This window comes from Schistocerca americana, chromosome 3 (assembly GCF_021461395.2).
Source record: "Schistocerca americana isolate TAMUIC-IGC-003095 chromosome 3, iqSchAmer2.1, whole genome shotgun sequence".
In the NCBI taxonomy this organism is placed as follows: Eukaryota; Metazoa; Arthropoda; class Insecta; order Orthoptera; family Acrididae; genus Schistocerca; species Schistocerca americana.
This window is the reverse complement of record NC_060121.1, coordinates 509,881,168-509,899,094: the sequence shown is the minus strand read 5'-3', so window position 1 is coordinate 509,899,094 and position 17,927 is coordinate 509,881,168. Positions and strand designations below refer to the sequence as shown.

Here is a 17,927-nt window from a genome sequence, read left to right as displayed (position 1 = left end):
TCAAATAACTTAGACCTGAAAGTGTACCTGTATCGGCGAGGGGGAGGGGTGAGGATCAGAGGTTTCCTGTGGGTTGGGCGGAGGAGAGGGAGGAGTGGTGGGGAGATTTCTCAGAAGAAGAGATTATCCCAAGGGGTCATAATCGTCTTAGGAGAACAATAGGTTAAGGACCTGTCAATCAAAAGAGAAAAATAGATTTACTCCTGAATGTATACTTGCCCTTGATGTAGCCAACCCAAACTAACAAACGCCCCTTGTGCTGTCTGTCACCCTACTCACAGCGATCAACGCTATTGTTCAAGTATTCGAAGTTATTACACGCACTTAATTCGCTACATTGCTAGACAATGATTATCTTACAGATGAAATAATGTAACTCTTAGAATAAGTACTAGTAAAACTAGCTTATAGTAGTAATATGCAAACTGCAGTTGCGCTGACTAAGACACAGACATAACACCACGATTAGAAACTGTTTGTGCCTATATTCTTTTCTTTACTGGATACTTAGAATATAAACAGGCTTAGCAAAACGTCATTTGAAGCGTTGTTTTGTGTGAGTAGATACCATAAATACGTCGTTGGGATCAATTACTAACATGTGAGAAGCTTACTTTTTAAATGTCGAATAATGGACTAATTAATTGGTTACTTACATTGGTTCCAAAGCCACAGCAATTGAAGATGCTAGCGAGAAACATAAGCCAAATTCTGTGAAAACACTTTCAAATTCCTTATCCGTGAGGAGGGAGCGGAACTGTTTGGAAGGTTTGTAGCGTATGTGTGTCTGTTAACAAACAAAATCTATTTTATACACTAATAATTTGCTAACGATAATATTATGATGATGGACACAAGCCATATATAGCGGACAGTCAAATGACATGAGACAAATGAAAAAAGGTAAGTAAACTGCTCATTATTTCAAAAGAAATCGCCATAACTGTCAATACATTCATCCCATTGTGAAACACGATGGTCAGTACCTTAATGGAAAAAGTTTGCGATTGCCTGAGGCAACGTGATTGCAACCTATGGGTGCAACTCTTAGTCTGAAGCAAATCGATGACAACGAATGTCTTTTCTCTGGCTCCAGAAATATGAAAATAGCGTGCGGATTAATGGCCACTGTATGGAAGACGTGTAAGAGCATCCCAGCGGAACTTCTGCACCGTAGGCGAAATAATCGTGGGAAAGGTGGAGGGGCACTATCATGCAAGAGAATGATAACGTCTGTCAACATTCCGGGGCGTTCCAACTTAATGTTGCGCTTCAGTTTTGCAAAGCTCGCACGTACCGCTGAGCGTTAAGTGAAGCGCACCATTAAGTTCAAACGCCCTTTTCTGTTGCAGGACGATGGCTGCCCTCGCGTTTCTAAGTTTGTTTTGACTACGGTGCGCAAATTTCACCGGGACGCCCTTACACTTTCTCCGTACAGTCCCAATCTCTCCCTATCCAATTTCCACATTTTTGGAGCCCTGAAAAGAGACATTCGTAGCCGTCGATTTGCTTCAGACTAAGAGTTGCACCCACAGGTTGCAATCATGTTTCCGCAGGCAATCGCAAACATTTTTCCATTAAGGCGTTGCCCATCGAGTCTCACAGTGAGCTAAATTTATTAACAGTTGTGACGATGACTTTTGAAATAATAAACTGTTTATTTACTTTTTTTCCATGTGCCTTTTCATTTGACTGCCGCTTGTAAGTCAACTCACTTCTGCGGCGATACTCTTCATTTCGTCGGCAATGCCATAGAGCGTGCGGTCTTCCTGGTACTTCATAAATGCTGCGAGATTTAACAGCGAAATATTCACTACGTCTGCGAGGAAGTTCATATAATAATTCTGCTTATCAGTCGCATAGGCCCACTTCCTGTCAAATGAACAGATACAGTTATTAGGGGGGAAATTGTTAAGCATCGAAGTTAAATATAACAAGATCTATAACACAGAATTTCACTATTTGTGAATAAAGAAACAATAACATACTGGGAACACTGGAACAGCCCATCAAACACTACCGTCATTTTGAATCTAAACCAACACATACAAAATTACATCGCTTCGGGTTTATTCTCAATGCTGTAGGTATAAGGGGCGACCAAAAAGTTTCCGTTCGAAGGCCACACTAATCCCCTCGCCTAAATGTCGGTGCTTACGCACCGGCATCGGGGTCGTGCTGGGTTGAATATGGGTAAATATAAAATGAGAATCGATAAATAAACAGATAGCCACCGGAATACCAAAACGCAAAACAAAAACCTAAGAACTTACAGACCAACATAATACACAGCTAATGAAGCTCATATGATTAAAAAAGATGAAACGGCTCTGGAATACATAGCAAACGTGCCCGAATATTGCATATAAGATCGCCCAAATGAAAAGGAGGTCCTCGCTGTGGTGACGTTATAAATGGTTCAAATGGTTCTGAGCACTATGGGACTTAACATCTGTGGTCATTAGTCCCCTAGAACTTAGAACTACTTAAACCTAACTAACCTAAGGACATCACACACATCCATGCCGGAGGCAGGATTCGAACCTGCGACCGTAGCAGTCGCGCGGTTCCGGACTGAGCGCCTAGAACCGCTAGACCACCGCGGCCGGCGGTGACGTTGTACATACTCCCAATGGGTGCATGGGGTTTGTCGAGAGATGACGTGGTGGCTATTCCCAGCAAGTGGAGTTAACGGCTTTGCAGCAATTTCCTCACTTCTGGTTAGATGTTTCAGCATCTTGTTGCATAGCAGATTTCTCTCGATCTGTAGAAAGAGCAGATATCCAATTTCTTCGCACAAAAGGGGAGGATGGTTCACAAATTTATCGCAGAATGGAAGAGACGTACAGAGAGCAGTGCCTCACACGGTGCACAATATTCTGGTGTTGTAGCATTACGAAGCGGGATGCGTGAACATCAAGGACATGCCACGCACTGAGCACGCGCACGTTGTTGCCACGAGTGCCATGATTTCGGCTGGAAGGAGCTCATACGAACGAATCATCGTGTCACTACATGTGATACTGCTGTTAAACTGTCGATAAGCAAAGGATAAGCTTTGTCATGGCAAAGTTTTCTGTACAGCGAGTCTCCAGGCACTTTTCAGGGAGTCAGAAAGTGGCGAGAGTGGGTGTTTGCTTGACCCATCCGTTGAGATACGCGAAACAAGGAACAGATTACATCGCTCAGATCATGGCACGTAATAAAACGCGGTATCACCACTCCCCATTGCCTCCAGTCAGATGAACATGGAGTGGCAGCATCCCATCTCACCTCGTCGAAAAAAAGCCCACTCTACACCGAAGGCTGGAAAAGTGATGCTCAGTTTCTTTTTCGATGAAGAAGGATCTCTACTCATCGACTGGCTACCACAGAGAGCAACAGTTAACGCTGAACAGTATCGCAACACGCAGTTAGGCACAGAGGCCATCAAGAACAAGCACAGGGGCAAGTTCACGAATTGGATAGCGCTTCTCCAGAACTTTCTAGGTAACATGTAGCCAAAAACTCCCTCGTGTTCCTTCAAAAATTTCTATGGGAGGTCCTGGAACATACTTCTTACAGCTTCAGTGTCTTTCCACGTGACTTACATATCTTCGTCCCATTAAAACGATACCTGAAAGGTCAGAGGTTCACATGTGAGAAGGAAGTGCAGGCCACTGTGCAAAACTAGACCTATCAAGGATACAAGAGTTTCTACACTGAAGCTATCCATTCCCTTCCTAGGCACAGGGATCGGTGTATAAAATCAATGCCAGTTATGTATAGTTCTACTGTTCCACTAGATCTGTAATTATAGTATTCTTATTAAAATTTCTTTACATAAGCTGCAGTCTGCTTTTCGTTTGGGCACACCTTATAGTTATTGGACCAGGACACAATACCCAGTCAATCCAGAAAAATCAGAGGATGTCTATCAAACGAAGATATAAAATATGTAATTGATGGCGGGCAAGAGAGATACTATCTAGTCATGGCACATGGCAGTAGAACGTGGCAGATTACCTAGGCGGCGTCACGGAGGCGTAAGTGCTCCAGATATCATCGTAGTTACGGGTTGGCATGGTAATTCCAGATCATCTGATTGTTGCAACTACTGAGCAACAAAGGTGACGAACGGTTTCTCCGACTAATCAGTAATCTTTTATCGACCTCCTGGTTGCTGTAGAACTCGTTTAAACTGTCGCAGCATGCCACAAAAGCCAACGGCCTTGCCACAGTGGAAACACCGGTTCCCGTCAGATCACCGATGTTAAGCGCTGTCGGGCTGAACTAGCACCTGGATGGGTGACCATCCGGTCTGCCGAGTGCTGTTGGCAAGCGGGGCGCACTCAGCCCTTGTGAGACAAACTGAAGAGCTACTTTATTGAGAAGTAGCTGCTCCGGTCTCGGAAACTGACGTATAGCCGGGTGAGCGGTGTGCTGACTACATGCCCCTCCATATCCGCATCCAGTGACGCCTATGGGCTGAGGATGACACGGCGGCCGGTCAGTACTTTTGGGTCTTCATGGCCTGTTCGGGAGGAGTTTTACTTTTTTAGCATGCCATATAAATGGTAAGATCCTGTGAATAGATGGTCATTGGGATTTCTAGCGGAAATATTGATGACTTCAGCTTTTCCAGGAATTGATGACATTCGCATCAGCTTTTCCCAGAATCCTTGACGCCAGGATCCGGCGCTCAGCCAATGACAACACTCCCACAATTTCTTCTGCCTAGCTCTTATACACTGTGGACATTGGCGTTACGTAAGAGTGTCGATGTCATCGTGCTGTTTGCCAGTTACGTGCCAATGGGGTGCAATCTTGGCCCCCACCCTTCGGGCAATTGTAATTTTTATAGTTGATCGTGTGTGAACTGTCATTTACAATCTGTACGTCCACCAAATATGAAGCGCCTCCAGCCACAGGAAAGAAGAAGGCTATCACTAAGCACTGTCAGTTCTTTTTTTTTAACAATATGGTTATTATTAGCAAAAACACAGATTTGTGTGCATGCGTCAGACACTCCAACACAACTTGTGAAGGCAGCAGCTAATGTTATACTGCTACCACACATGTGTCTTTCCAGATATGCTGACCTGTTATGATAAATTAATAACGTTTAAATTTCGATTTTTGTTGTTATTGTTACAGACGAGGACACACAGGTGTTCCGTGATATACTAGTGCCTCAGGTTGTCTGCCTGATCTGTCATGCCTGTTGCTGTTTGACTATGTCGCAGCACAGCCATAGCAGCAACCAATCACAACCCAAAGCCCGTCATCCAATGCTCACGGAACTGCTGGGCCGCGATATAGAGGTGTTTCAAGACCCACTATTGTATGAGCTATAGCAGAAGTTTATTTGGACTGCCAAGCAATCAGGAAGGATATAGTTGGACAACGAATGGCTATTACTGCAATTGCCGGTTGTAAATTGATGACTTATATACATATACAAATAAAATATGCCCTATAATGGTTTTATTCGTCAACGCTTTCAACACACACACCACACACACACTTGGTGTGTTGTAACTGCAGCATATACACAGGCATAACACAAGCATAACATAATACATGTTGGAGTAACATCTTACAGTGGTATACACCACAGTTATGCCTTGCATATACTGCGCATATGTCTTACATACACTGCCATAATAATATTTATAACTCTACTGACTGGCCAGTCAGTACTGTAGGAATCAAGATACTTTACTGCATTAAGGGAGATAAGATGTGGCAGACCAGATGTTGTTGTACACCCATAGGCACCCATTCAAATGAATGGCTGCCTATCAGTTTATGCATCCTGTGTTTATCCCTAACTTTAAGATCTACGCTATAGAACGTTGGAAGCGGGCATACTCCACTGCAACTTGTTGTATTCCAATGGGACAGTGGGATGTTCTCTGCATATAATAAAATGCCAATCTGTGTGTGGTGTTTAACAATGTTAACGTGTCACACAGCTCGCATTCTATGTGCATGGTTTGAAGAGCACCAGGATCACTTCACCGTATCCTTTGACCATCAAACACCCCAGACTTAAAATCAATCGAGAATTTGTGGGACCACCACAACCGGACTCTTGGCTCCATGTATCCTGAACCGAGAACCCTAACGCAGCTCGCCATGGCACTGGTGTCAGCATGGCTCAACATCCCTGTCGGTACCTTCAGAACCTTATTGACTCTCTTCCTGCGTGTCTCGCGGCGGCCCGCGCTGCTAAAGATCGTTATTGAGGCTATTGACAGGTGGTCACATTAACGTGACTGGACAGTGCAATCATTCAAAAAATTCAAATATTAATACGTATTTTAACATATCACAATAGACTATTTTATGGCCTGTCGGCTTTCATGCTGACATTTTTGGGATGTGCCGGCCGGTGTGGCCGTGCGGTTCTAGGCGCTTCAGTCTGGAACTGCGTGACCGCTACGATAGCAGGTTCGAATCCTGCCTCGGGCATGGATGTGTGTGATGTCCTTAGGTTAGTTAGGTTCAAGTAGTTCTAAATTCTAGGGGACTGATGACCACAGATGTTAAGTCCCATAGTGCTCAGAGCCATTTAAACCATTTTTTTTGGGGGGGGGGGGGGGATGTACGTACTGATGCCTCAGTAAGAAAAAAGTGCTAGCAAAGTGTGATTTTTCATTTCTGTTGCCGCTTGCTGCTACATATATCACTTTCCATTAGTATCAACATATACGTTTTACAGCGACTACTATTTCTAACAATATAAACCTCGCCATCAGGAAATTATAACGGTAAAAAATATAGTAAATATGCATTACTTTTTTCGTTTTATTAGTGTTTACAAAATGAATTTAAAAAAGTGCTTTTTTTAAAGCAGAGATATCCTATATTATTCTAATGTAAAATTGAGAATTTATTTTCAAGGCTAGTACACGAAGGGTAAGAGCGGGTATATAAATGAAATTACGGGAATGTTCAATGGAAGTATGTCAGGTGAATGAACAAGCCAAGAGGCAATGCCGTTTGTTCTACTGTTTGGCGAGCACTGATGCTCTACCAAATAGACTACAGTAATGCGAAATCAGCTAGCTTACCGTGAGATATAGTGCGCTGCTGCTTTCTCGTCGAGCCTGTCTCTGTAGCAGACAGTGACTGCGGGAAACAAATTTTGCCAGTTCTGGTAGTCTTTCTCCAGCGACACAACAGTCGGCTGCTCCTGGAACCGTCTGTAGCTGCTCATTGTGAGCAGTACGCTGACTGCAATCGCTACCACTATGTTGAAGCCCCACAGCGCACTAACAACAGAAAACAGCGGACAGTTAAGGTTTATATCAGTTCCACGTGATAGTGAGTATATGCCGCGAAAAAATTTAATCAACTGTTATCCCAGCAACACTTTTTAGAGAAGTACGAAATTTTCATTAAACTGCGATATCACATGAGTTAGTCGTTGTTGTTATTGTGGTCTTCAGTCCTGAGACTGGTTTGATGCAGCTCTCCATGCTACTCATACAGTAAAGCTGCACGCCCTCGGAAAAAATTACAGCTGTAGTTTCCCCTTGCTTTCAGACGTTTGCAGTACCAGCCCAGCACAGCAAGGTCGTTTTGGTTAGTGTTACAAGGCCAGATCAGTCAATCATCCAGACTGTTGCCCCTGCAACTACTGAAAATGCTGCTGCCCCTATTCAGAAACCACACGTTTGTCTGGCCTCTCAACAGATACCCCTCCGTTGTGGTTGCAACTACGGTACGGCTATCCGTATCGCTGAGGCACGCAAGCCTCCCCACTAACGGCATGGTCTATGATCACGGGGCGGGGAGGGGGGAGGAATCTGTAGGTGTGATGTAGATGTACAGCAAAACAAATTATTACAATTTCAAAAAAGTTGGATAATTTATTCAAAAGAGAGTGCTTCACAATCTGAACAAGTCAGTAACGCCTTGGTCCACTTCTGGTCCTTATGCAAGCAGTTATTTGTCTTGGCATTGATTGACAGAGTTGTTGCATGGCCTCCTCAGGGATATTGTGCCAGATTCTGTCCAACTGGCCCGTTAGATCGTCAAAATCCCGAACTGGTTGGTGGACCCAGCTCTAAACGTTCTCAATTATGGAGAGATATGGCGACTTGCTAGCCAGATAGGTCTTGCAGACCATCACTTCCAGTTGTCGGGCTATGTGGCAGGCGACTATCAAGTTGGTATCCCATCCAGAGCCTCTCCAAACACGTCTTTGCTGGTCATCAGGGCTCATTTAGAAGCGGGGTTCATCACTGGAGGCAATTCTACTCCAGTCAATGAGATTCCAGGTCGAAGACGTGTCTGGAGACGCCCCGGATAACAGTGGGATACTAACCTGACTGTCGCCAGCCATACAGCCCGACAACCAGGAGTGATGACTAGGGATACCATTCACTTTCATAGCAGGACCCGTTTGGTTGTCATCCGCGGCACCCTTACAGCACAGCCGTACGTCGACCATATTGTATGCCCCGTTTCATTGCCCTTCATGGCGAGCCATCCTCAGCACACATTTTAACGAGATAATACCCTCCGTACATGGCAAGAGTTTCTACTGCTTGCCTGCGTGCTTGCCAAACCCTACCTTGGCGAGCAAGGTCGCCGAGTCCCTCCCCATTGAGGACATTTGGAGTATTGTGGGCAATGTCCTCCAAACATCTCGGGACTTTGACGATATAACTCGCCATTTGGACAGAATTTAGCACGATAAGTGCTTGCATAAGGGCCAGAGGTGGACAACGCGCTATTGACTCGCTCAATTTGTGAAGCTCTTTCTCTTGAATAAAACATACCAATTTTTCTGAAACGGTAACTATTAATTTGCCTGTACACGTAGATCAGATTTACAGATTACTGTCTCATTCGGATAATTCCTTAGTGGTGCGTCGTCTTTTTTTTCACAGAGTTTTTAAAAAAGGGGGGGGGGGGGCGAAGAGCGTCATAATTGCCCATGCTGAAGCGTACAGCAGCAATGCACCATAATATGATCCACAAGTCAGGGGGCATAGACGCTTCCATCTTGGTCAAACATGTCTGAATTACGAAGAACGAAGTGTCAGGCCGTCTTTCAGTGAGGAATAGAGAATCGCAAGAACAACTGAGGTACTGTATTGTATTGTATGTTAACCGGGGACCTATTTTTTAACGACGGAGAGGCTCCTTCCCTGCCGCAGCCGCAGTGATCCACAAATCCACAACGACTACCGCAGTCCACTTCACCCCTCCGCCGCCCCACACCGAACCCAGGGTTAAGCCGTCGGCACACGGATCGTGCATCCGAACGTTGAGCGTTGAGCGTGCCGAGATTCTGACGTCATAGCGTGGAATACCACGTTCGGGGGCCTTTCCGAACGTGCAGAGCAATATCTAGCATGTCAGATATTCTGAGCGTGCGTCTGAGCGTTGACTAATGCGATGGCACAACGCACATACGTCACATGCACGCCATCTCCCTTCAGCACAAAGTTGTGAGGCGACATATTGGCATTCATTTCAAGCTTACACATATATATGCCGTTTCTGAGCACCAGCAAATTGAGAATCACTGGAAAATCCGTTGTTAACTGTGTGATCCGTTGTAATAAAATAATGAGAAACATCATATTCGTGGTAAAAGAATTATTGCAACATGCGTATTATGAGAGTATGCTATTTGAAGGCAGCAATGCAGTGAAGATGCACCCAAAACGCATTGTTCTTGGTACAATTTGTTATAATTAAATTTCAGTTAGTAACATAGCTACGATTAAAGCTTTCAACAAGTACTAAGATTCGTAAGATCCTATGAATAGCAATTAACTACCAAATGTTGGTTTAGCATGGTGAATAGCGTTACTGATAAGTGGAATTTTTATGTTTGGGCGGTGGTTCGCGACTCGACAGTACGTAAATTTTTTTCCTAACATTTGCGTTTTTATTAGGTTCTGTTACTTTATTATTAGTTTAATATAAGTATACACTATAATTTTTGATGTTGTGTAAATATAAGTTCACCTTTCTTTGGTTGTACGATTGGCTTGATCTACAGCACACGCTGCGCTACTTGTGTAAAGCTATTTTGCTCCTTTTTCTTTTACGCTTCGTAATTCACGTGTTGCAAAGATTCTGCTACTGGGTAGGAACAGTGATCAAGTAAGACTAACCTTCGAGTTTTACTAAAATGTGGGAATGATGAAATAATGTTTATCTTACGTGAAGAAGTATTGCAAATTTGTATCGCACTGTTTGTAATGCAACTTTTATAAGCCTGTGTCCTTATTGATTGGACGTGGTACTTTCCTTTTCATGGACAATGGAGGAAATTTGCGTTTTAATAGAGCTAAAGTGGGAATTTTACGCGCGCCCGTTTAGTAAACAGTGTGATTTACGAACTAGAAACTTCCCGCAACTGCCGCCAGAGTGCGTTGCGATCGCGTGTACCACGTTGGGGCCCACGCACCGTATGCACAAGTCGCATCGTTTCTGAGCGTTCAGCAGCACGTTGAACTAAGCACGCTCAACGTTGACGTTCGACAGCACGGTCCGTGTGCCGGCGGCTTTACTGTGCGGTTCGGCCCCCGGTCGACCCCCCCCCCCCCCCCCCCCCCCCTTCCCCCATGGGACGTCTCACAACAGACGAGTGTAACCCCTATGTTTGTGTGGTAGAGTAATGGTGGTGTACGCGTACGTGAAGAACTTGTTTGCGCAGCAATCGCCGACATAGTGTAGCTGAGGGGGAATACGAGGAACCAGCCCACATTCGCTGAGGCAGATGGAAAACCGTCTAAAAACCATCCTCAAACTGGCCGGCTCACCGGACCTCGACACAAGTCCGCCAGGTGGATTCGTGCTGGGGACGAGGCGCTCCTTCCCACTCCGGAAAGTCGTGCGTTAGACCGCTGGGCTAACCGGGCAGGCACAATTGAGGTAGTTGCACTCAAAGACCTACGTATCACATGGAAATAGTAGAAAAAATTAAAATTTTATTTATTTATTTACACGTCAGGCTCCGTAGGACCAAATTGAGGAGCAAACTTCCAAGGTCATGGAACATGTCAGTACATGAAATTACAACATAAAAGAACAGATAAAAATAAAATGTTTACGAATCCGAAAAAAATCAATCCATACGTTTAAGTAAACACAATCAACAATACAACAAGAATCAGCTTAATTTTTCAAGTAACTCCTCGACAAAATAGAAGGAGTGACCCATGAGGAGAGTCTTCAGTTCGATTTGAAAGCGCGTTGATTACTCCTAAGATTTTTGAATTCGAGTCGTAGCTGATTGAAAATGGATGCAGCACTATACTGCACACCTTTCTGCACAAGAGTTAAGAAAGTCCAATCCAGATGCAGGTTTGATATCTGCCGGGTATTAATTGAGTGAAAGCTGCTTATCCTTGGGAATAAGCTAATATTGTTAACTAGAAATGACAGTAAGGAATGCACATATTGAGAGGCCAATGTCAGTGACAGGTTACGTGACCGAGTTGCCCTGGCGGCCTCCTTCTTGGAAGCATCCGTCTGTAACGGTGCCGATTTCTTGCGTCCTCCATCAGCAGATAGGACGCTGTTCCTTCTCCGCCCTGTAATGGCTTCATACTCCCATTTCCCTCTTTCGACAGGAAGAGTTGACGCATCTACAGTGGCTTCAGTTCAGGATGTGACCTCGTTGAGGATGGTTAGGTTTGATTATTGCAGAATTACTATAATTGCTGGCGATGGGTTGATCCCTTCCGTTGCAGCTACTCGATCTCGTAATGTTGCGTTCGGAACCGTAGTCCCGTCGCGAAAAGTTCACCAGCGCCTGTACTCCTCTCGTGACACGCTTCTTGCATTGCCGAATGGGGCTAGGAAACTCTGGAAAGCCAGAGGGCATGTCAGAGGTGCTGCCGTCACCGCACGTGCGTGCGTTGTCACAGCCTCATCCACTACGCGCGCGCGTACTAAGTGTGTGTCCGATATACGTATGCTCGCCTCGGGACACTCACTCCTAATACACCAAGCTGCGGCGCATTATTTATAGGCAGTACGTATTGCGATTACAGAACCATCTGTTATTTCGAAACTCCTTTATAAACTTCTTACTGCTTTCACAATAAACATGCCATTTGTTGCATTCGTCTATCGATCTTAGTTTTCGATATTTTTAATCTTGAAATCAGGAATTCCTTCGCTGGACACCATCTATAAATCAGTGTGCAGTATACACTGCCGTTTAATGTATATACTAACGGAAAACGAACAACGAAACAAGGCTTAGTAAGGCTGATGGCCGCCCATTGTGGCCGTGCGGTTCTAGGAGCTTCAGTCCGGAACCGCACTGCTGCTACGGTTGCAAAAAAATGGCTCTGAGCACTATGCGACTTAACTTCTGAGGTCATCAGTCGCCTAGAACTTAGAACTAATTAAACCTAAGGACATCACACACATCCATGCCCGAGGCAGGATTCGAACCTGCGACCGTTGCGGTCACGCGGTTCCAGACTGAAGCGCCTTTAACCGCACGGCCACACCGGCCGGCGCTACGGTTGCAGGTTCAAACCTTGCCTCGGGTGTGGATGTGTGTGATGTCCTTAGGTTAGTTAGGTTTAAGTAGTTCTAAGTCGAGGACTGATGACCTCAGGTGTTAAGTCCCATAGTGCTCAGAGCCATTTGAACCATTTTTTTTTTTTTTTAAGGCTGATGGGAGGGAAATATTTTTCGGGCAGCCAGTACCACAGGCCATAAGTAGTCGCGGGGTGGAGGGAAGCGATGGGAATGGCTGTTACCCACACGTCTCTCCCACTCGCAGGCATTCTTTCGAACTACCTTCAGTAAGAAGTTCTCCGAAAAAGTTCAACGGTGCCAAAACGTTGGAAAGGCAATCACTGAATATGATGTAGCATGAACACCAAAAAAGTATTAACAATATAGGTATTAACCAAGATCTAAATGACAAAGTGACTAACGACAATTTGTTTACAGAGCAGCTACCATAGAAACAATCCTTCTGAGAAAGCTTTTGGTCAGGCCTCCTGTTCTGTTCACGGCTATCACAGACCTGCATCCATAGCCGATGTCGTTAACACACGCCTGCGCGGTGGCATTCGATTCGGAGGTAAGCCGATTCGAACCGTGGTGGTGGATGAATCTTAAAACTGCCAGTAGTTGGCCGCTAAGGGGAGCAGAGGTATTGTCGTGATGTTCCTGATCGCCACACATTGCTCCAGTGCCCTGGATTAAGTTGCAAATCTCACAACAGTGTCTCATGGAGTGAGACACTGTTGATAGTGACCCATCCATCGGATGTGGACGTTGACCTTGGCGACCTTCTTGGTGCTGTTCGAGAGGAGTAGGCTCTGTGGTAGGACTGGGATTCTCTGGTCACCATACAACACGGACATGGCACTACACTATACATGCATCTGTTAAACTCACCTACACTCTTCAAGTACATATAAGACTCAGGTTTCACATATCATCAACGAAAGAGGCCAATGTGCATCGAGGAAGAACGCACTTTCCACCACGCGGCTGGAGCATTTTCGTGGAATTTCCCGGCCAACAATGCCATACGACATTTACACATTTTTACCTTTATCATGGCACTCCTCTACATCAGGTGCCATTTGCCAGCAGGTCCGTACCGAGAGAGTGGTGAGAAGCCCCCCTCCCCCGTCAATGGCGTAGACAGAGGGAGCGCAAAAAGCAAAAAGTGGCCAGTTAAGAAAAAAAAAAGCGAGAAATCCGATTTAAGAATTAACCGGGAGGGGGCACGTGTGGCGCCGGCCGAAGTGGCCGTGCGGTTAAAGGCGCTGCAGTCTGGAACCGCAAGACCGCTACGGTCGCAGGTTCGAATCCTGCCTCGGGCATGGATGTTTGTGATGTCCTTAGGTTAGTTAGGTTTAACTAGTTCTAAGTTCTAGGGGACTAATGACCTCAGCAGTTGAGTCCCATAGTGCTCAGAGCCATTTGAACCATTTTTGGGGCACGTGTGTTCTCCAGCCCCACGTGTTCCTACTTTCCTACAAATGGCTGCTACCGAACACGCATTTTAACCGTCAACAGTGCGCTTGGTGCCTAACAGCTAGCTGATCTTCAACTATGGAGTTTTAGTTGCTACTTCACTACAGTATTGTAGGATCTTAACGACTGGCGTGAAACTGTTTAAGCTAGGCTGCTTGAAAATATTCGGTAGAGTAATAAGTGAAATGGGAAACAGATCTTTCATATAACATACCATTTCATCTCACTTTAATTTCCCGTTAGGAAAGCGTTACATGAGAGCTCTGTATCTTATTCTGAAAAACATGCAGCAAATTTTTGTACCAAATAAAACAGAAATTTCGATACAACAGAGCTAGTTAACGAAACAGCTGCTTTCACATTCCAGCAGAAAGAGCTGATGAAGAGCACTGACGCAGATTCCCATTCGGTTACCTAGAATTTTTTTTTTTTTTAATGTGCTTTCCAGACATCGAAATAGCTATGAAGATAGAAATAGCTACGAAGATATTTATGACAGTTTCAATTCACTTTCAGCAAGTTAAAGATGGTAACAAACGATTTACTGTCGAGTATAGCTGAAGCAGATTGTCAAATTCAGCTAGCTTGTCGATGGAATACGACAAATCTGCAAGTCTGCTAAATTTGATTCCAGTGGCATTATTAATGAGTTTGCTGCGATCAAATCAAGGAAATAGAAAATAAAATATCATTATAATAAGAACACAATTCTTGGGGAGGAATGTGCTCTTGACAATTATAGCCCTTTTTCTTCTATTTTCTATTAATTCATTCATTGTTAATAATTTAGTGGGGCAAAGAAAATCTGTTCTTCATTATAAAGCATGATAAAATCAATGTACAGAAACTACAACAAACAATAAGCTGTAGATTTTGTTTCATTTTCAATTCTTTTAAAAAGTTTGTACAATTCGTAATTTATTTACTACAATAATACATTAAATTAGTTGTGTGCAGTATCTTTCGTCGATACAGGGTGGTTATAAACAGTCTGAAAAGCTTTTAAGGGTATTTCAGGGTAACTTGTGGTGAGAAATAATTGTTAAGAGAAGAATTCGATAAGTTGCACCGTTTCCGAGTTAATTAGTATTGGCGTTAGGCGATCAGGACGTTGCGCGCGCAAATTCAAGTGGCCCGCCCAAGACGGTGCCGCCAAATTTGTTCTTCGTTTGGTTTCCTAAAACCAAACGAGAGCGATAAGAAAACTGGACATTGAATCATAGTAAGGATCGAATCCGAGCCAAAGGCTGAGCAGTCTAGTGCGCTGTCGCCTACGCTATGAGGACAACTGGCACTAATTGTATATGGCAGGCAGCTTGATTATGCGCGCGCGGAGGCCTGACTGGCTAACTTCAATGCTTATTAACTCGGAAACGGCACAACCTATCGAATTCTTTTCTTAACAATTATTTCTCAGCACAGCGTACCCTGCAACACCCTTACAAGCTTTTGAGAGCGTTTCTGACAACTCCGTATAGATCATTGAAGTAATAACTTTTCAATAAAACTTCATTTGTATTAAATCTACCCTATAGGAAATTTGCTATAGGGTATGCTTGTAGAAAAAGCTGCAAAAAGTTAAATCTTTTGGGGAGATGATTTTTGCAGGAGGGGGGGGGGGGGGGGGCGCACGACCACCTCGGAGCGTAACAACTGCAATTAGGTTTCATTGTTTATTTGCGTTCTCTCTGTGCAGCGCGTTTATTTTATGCGTCAGAAAGTCCTGTAGTTGTCAAAGTGCGCAGGAAAGTACACTACTGGCCATTAAAATTGCTACACCAAGAAGAGATGCAGATGATAAACGGATATTCATTGGACAAATATACTATACTAGAACTGACATCTGATTACATTTTCACGCAATTTGGGTGCATAGATCCTGAGAAAACAGTACCCAGAACAACCACCTCTGGCCGTAATAACGCCCTTGATAAGGCTGGGTATTGAGTCAAACAGAGCTTGGATGGCGTGTACAGGTACAGCTGACCATGCAGCTTCAACACGATACCACAGTTCATCAGAGTAGTGACTGGCGTATTGTGACGAGCCAGTTGCTCGGCCACCATTGACCAGACGTTTTCAACTGATGAGAGATCTGGAGAATGTGCTGGCCAGGGCAGCAGTCGAATGGCACCCCATACCATCGCGCCGGGTGATACGCCAGTATGGCGATGACGAATACACGCTTCCAATGTGCGTTCACCGCGATGTCGCCAAACACGGATGCGACCATCATGACGCTGTAAACAGAACCTGGATTCATCCGAAAAAATGACGTTTTGCCATCCGTGCACCCAGGTTCATCGTTGAGTACACCATCGCAGGCGCTCCTGTCTGTGATGCAGCGTCAAGGGTAACCGCAGCCATGGTCTCCGAGCTGGTAGTCCGTGCTGCTGAAAACGTCGTCGAACTGTTCGTGCAGATGGTTGTTGTCATGCAAACGTCCCCATCTGTTGACTCAGGGATCGAGACGTGGCTGCACGATCCGTTACAGCCATGCGGATAAGATGCCTGTCATCTCGACTGCTAGTGATACTAGGTCGTTGGGATCCAGCACGGCGTTCCGTATTACCCTCCTGAACCCACCGATTCCATATTCTGCTAACAGTCATTGGATCTCGACCAACGCAATCGCGATAGGCTACAATCCGACCTTTATCAAAGTCGGAAACGTGATGGTAGGCATTTCTCCTCCTTACACGAGGCATCACAACAACGTTTCACCAGGCAACGCCGGTCAACTGCTGTTTGTGTATGAGAAATCGGTAGGAAACTTTCGTCATGTCAGCACGTTGTAGGTGTCGGCACCGGCGCCAACCTTGTGTGAATACTCTGAAATGCTAATCATTTGCATATCACAGCATCTTGTTCCTGTCGGTTAAATTTCGCGTCTGTAGCACGTCATCTTAGTGGCGTAGCAATTTAAATGACCAGTAGTGTAGTAGTCGAAGTGCGCAGGAAAGTGATAAACCTATCGACACCCTTCAAAGCAAGCCCAATATTTCATATTAACAGGCAGTGTGTAAAACTATCCAGCCATTCATTGTGCGCATGCAAAGGTAAAGCGGAGAACATCGCCCCCTTCCGTACTCGACTGTCAGTTACGTAGTAACTTTTGTCAAGGCAAGAAGGACTTTGAGAGCGTGACTCACACTTCCAGTGGGTGCCTGTCGGGGGCGACCAGGTGGCTGACGCCGTGCACGCTCGTCTCGCGGCCCAGGTGCAACACGTACGTCTTCGCGGCGGCGGCCGCGCGCTGCAGACGCATTGCTGCTGCCACTAGCCCGCTGGCGACTGAAGCCCGCGCAAGCCGGAAGGCTCCGTGCCTTAACGCATGCGCACCACTGCACTCGCGCCCCCACAGCCCGGAGGCTACGCGAGCCAACCGTCATCTATATCCCAACCAGAGCAAAAAGTAATTGACAATCGATCATTGAAGGGGAGGCGGGTACATCTACATCTACATTTATACTCCGCAAGCCACCCAACGGTGTGTGGCGGAGGGCACTTTACGTGCCACTGTCATTACCTCCCTTTCCTGTTCCAGTCGCGTATGGTTCGCGGGAAGAACGACTGCCGGAAAGCCTCCGTGCGCGCTCGAATCTCTCTAATTTTACATTCGTGATCTCCTAGCGAGATATAAGTAGGGGGAAGCAATATATTCAATACCCCCATCCAGAAACGCAACCTCTCGAAACCTGGACATCAAGCTACACCGCGATGCAGAGCGCCTCTCTTGCAGAGTCTGCCACTTGAGTTTGCTAAACATCTCCGTAACGCTACCACGCTTACCAAATAACCCTGTGACGAAACGGACCGCTCTTCTTTGGATCTTCTCTATCTCCTCTGTCAACCCGACCTGGTACGGATCCACACTGATGAGCAATACTCAAGTATAGGTCGAGCGAGTGTTTTGTAAGCCACCTCCTTTGTTGATGGACTACATTTTCTAAGGA

The 17,927-nt window shown here is 45.3% G+C and overlaps 1 protein-coding gene and 1 pseudogene across 1 annotated transcript in view; one reads left to right on the top strand and one right to left on the bottom strand.

The window, feature by feature from the left end:
* The window catches only part of LOC124606170 (sodium channel protein Nach-like), a 105,699-nt gene extending 88,450 nt beyond the window's left edge, over positions 1–17,249 (bottom strand). Inside the window, exons 1-4 of the mRNA XM_047138137.1 lie at positions 17,124–17,249; positions 7,059–7,259; positions 1,716–1,872; positions 657–787 (exon numbers count right to left, since the gene is read on the bottom strand). Coding sequence (XP_046994093.1) covers positions 657–787; positions 1,716–1,872; positions 7,059–7,259; positions 17,124–17,239 — 605 coding nt within the window. The 5' untranslated portion in view covers positions 17,240–17,249. The remainder of the gene's footprint in view (positions 1–656; positions 788–1,715; positions 1,873–7,058; positions 7,260–17,123) is intronic.
* LOC124607881 lies at positions 4,202–4,319 on the top strand (annotated as a pseudogene).
* Positions 17,250–17,927: the final 678 nt, after the last annotated feature.